The sequence below is a fragment of the Nannospalax galili genome, unplaced genomic scaffold (assembly GCF_000622305.1).
Source record: "Nannospalax galili isolate Female #2095 unplaced genomic scaffold, S.galili_v1.0 scaffold1566, whole genome shotgun sequence".
Classification (NCBI taxonomy): domain Eukaryota; kingdom Metazoa; phylum Chordata; class Mammalia; order Rodentia; family Spalacidae; genus Nannospalax; species Nannospalax galili.
The window spans coordinates 405,477-408,734 of NW_008354223.1; the positions used below are offsets into that span (position 1 = coordinate 405,477).

The 3,258-nt window shown below is 38.5% G+C and overlaps 1 protein-coding gene across 3 annotated transcripts in view; it reads left to right on the forward strand.

Moving 5' to 3' along the window:
• The window catches only part of Plscr1 (phospholipid scramblase 1), a 22,204-nt gene extending 19,922 nt beyond the window's left edge, over positions 1-2,282 (forward strand). For all 3 annotated transcript variants that reach the window (XM_029555121.1, XM_008851356.3, XM_029555120.1), the window contains 2 exons: positions 172-333; positions 1,489-2,282. In XM_029555121.1, the coding sequence (XP_029410981.1) occupies positions 172-333; positions 1,489-1,545 (219 nt within the window). In that variant the 3' untranslated portion in view covers positions 1,546-2,282. The remainder of the gene's footprint in view (positions 1-171; positions 334-1,488) is intronic.
• The last annotated feature ends 976 nt before the right edge of the window (positions 2,283-3,258 follow it).

Below are 3,258 nucleotides of genomic sequence, written 5' to 3' on the forward strand. Positions count from 1 at the left end.
AATATGGTTTTTCATGTACTGATTAATAGATACAGGGACCTAACTGAATATATTGATGCTTATCCACGCATATGATTGTAAAATAATATTTATTTCATTGAACTATAACTTTGAAAGTATATTTGCCACATATTTTATATAAATTTTTATGATTTTATTTTTGCTATGTAGATAAAATCTCTAGATGAAGAATCTCTAGTTGGCAAAATTTCGAAGCAATGGTCTGGTTTTGTGAGAGAGGCATTCACAGATGCAGATAACTTTGGGATCCAGTTTCCACTAGACCTCGATGTGAAAATGAAAGCCGTGATGCTCGGTGCTTGCTTCCTCATTGTGAGTCCGTACTTGCTAATTTTGGTCCTGTGTGGGTTTTTAGTATCATTCTGAAACGATTCATCAAATTCTGGATTCATAATGGCCTTCTTAAACGAACAGTATTTTATGCCAGGACTCAAAGTTAAGCTTAGTCTGAGATTTCCTTCAGCCCTGGCACTCTGAGTGCAGTCACTAGTGTACGTGCTTCTGAGGAGACTCTGCACTTTCAAAGATGAGAGGGCTTGAAGTGCTGTACACATTACTTGTCTTGGAGTTATTCTAAAACATGGAAATTGATGCTTTGGGAAAAGATGTGGCAGTTTTTTGACACATTGAGACTTCAATTAACTTGTTCCTTTAAAACTAGATTTGTTAGAATCTGATTTTAGAAAGGTAAATCCTGGTGAATCCAAATTTTATAAAGCTAAATCCTGGTGACCATGTGGGAACCGATTGAAGGGAAGTAACTGCAGTTGTGTAATGCAAATGATTAGCGACAGTAGTGAACGGAAAAGGAAAATAGATATGCGAAAGAAATAATGTCCACAGAATTTGATGGAAGTCAGAGAGGAAACGTGCAGTTAGACCTTCATAGAGTAGAACAAGCTGGGAAAACAGTAAAGAGACGCAGAAGAGAAATGATGGGCCCGGACCAAAGGGTTCCAACCACAGAGCGTTCTGACTCTTAGAAGGTAGCCAGCGTTCCCCAAATCTAAAGCTGAACCTGGAACTCCCGTCAGTGGAGATAAATCACTAGAAAGTGACTACTAGAGGTTGAAGAAGACTGAAAGATGGCAAGGAGAATAGGGACAAGTGACGTTTAGAGAACTAATGGGTGTATTAATCAAATTGATACAGAAGGAAAGGAAAATGGAATTATCAGAAAAGAGCGAAGGTGGAGCATACATAGGCAGGGTTTCCCAGTGTTCTTATCCTTGACTTCTTTTTGGTCTTTGTGAGACTGGGTCTCTTTGTAGCTCCAGCTGGCCCAGAACTCACTGTGTAAACCATGCTGGCCTTAAAGGCAAAGCTCCACCTGCCTCTGCTGGGGTTAAGTGCGTCCTTGATTTTTTTAACGATGTGTCACTGTTTGTGATGAGTTCTCTTTGCTTTCTCTGAGAATTGATCTCTGTTGCTGAAAACTATTTTCTGTTATTTTTTTTTTCTCTCCAGGATTTCATGTTTTTTGAAAAAACTGGAAATGAGGAGCAAAGATCAGGCGTGTGGTAGTAGTTTCATGAGAAGATTTAAGGACTACTTAATGACTGAGACTTTCTAAAAGGAATATGCAGTGAGCCTTCTTTATTGAAATAACTCTGTGTCAATTAACCTGTGATGTCAGTAGCTCCAGTTGTGCTACTGGGCTTTCAAATTAGTTTATTTTCTGTATCATTGTCATACATTTATTTTTATACATTTTTTAAGTATATACTGTGAATTTGTGAGAAAAGTCATAGGAGTATTTACATTTAGAATGAAACTTTCTAAGAAAAAATGCTTTGAATTAAAATCTGATTGATTTTCCATTTTCATAAAAATGTAACTTACTATGGTAATTTAATATGATAGTACATATTATATATATTATAATTTATACAAAGACCTAATGTTATTTTACAAATACTACTGAAAAGCTTTTTAAATGTTCCTGTTTCCTCTACCTTAGGGTTAACTATTATTCAGTACAGTTATTAGTAAGAAAACATTGCATGTGATTTTTTTTTCCCTCTCTATAGAAAATCATAACATATTTATTTAAATCTACTTCTGCAATTTTCATACTGGTGAACAAAGAGAAAGACATGATTTTATGTCAAAGGAAAACCCATTTTAAACACTCTCTACAATGGGTGTGATGGCTCAAGCCTTTAATCCCCAGCCCTTGGGAGTCAGAAGCAAGGGGATGGATCTCTGTGAGGCTAGCCTGGTCCACACAGTGACTTCCAGATTGTCTGGGACTAGGGAGACCCTGTTAAAAAAACAAAACAAAACAAAAACAACAAACAAAAAAATTAAAGACTCTAAGGTTTTACAGTGGCTTTGATGTTATAGTTACTTTCATGTGAAATGTTTAGCTCCTGTACGCTAACATTCCTAGAACATGGCAATGCGGTTAGTTTAGTGGAACAAACATAAACCTCAACAATCATCAATTACAACAACAGTCAAATATCCAAAATAAAAATGTATGGATTTTTAGCTTTTCCTTCCCCCTGGGGTCCTAGGGGTGGAACCTAGAGCCCTGTGGGTGCCTAGGCACTTTACCACTGAGCTACAGCTGTGGCCCCTGGTTTTCCTTTTAAAATGAAATGAGTCAGTCAATTTAAGGGCACATTTACCCCTTCTGGAGTAAAAGCTGCACCAGCGATACAAATTAGGATTTCTGTGTGTCAGAAACTAACGGAATTCTTTAATCATTTAGTGGGGAAGAGCGAATTAAGAAGAACTGAGCAATCTACAATTATTTCATGCAAAGGAAAAATGGACTTAGAAAGGAAAGTCAAGGGAGACCTGGCCTCTCGGTGACACCTCAACACCTGGGTGGGCCCTGTGGCCGCTTTCCTGATTCATCATAAAGACAGCTCCCTTTAAAAAAATAATCATCTTGGGGGGCGGGCTTTGGAGACATGGCTCAGCGGTTAAGAGCACTAGCTGTTCTTGAAGACCTGGGTTCAAATCCCAGCACCCACGTGGTGGTTAACAACCACCCATAACTCCAGTTCCAGTGGATCAGATGCGCTCCTCTGACCTCGACAAGACGGGGGTGCAATTACTTCCATTCAGGCAATGCATTCACACATAAAGTAAAATAAAATCATCTTGGGTGGCCATGGCTGTGCCAGCCTGTACGCTGGGTAAAGCTGGAGTTTTGAGGACAGCCTAACACATCGCCAGACTGTCCCAGAACAAACATCAAAAAAAATCAAATCTAAACGAAAGAAA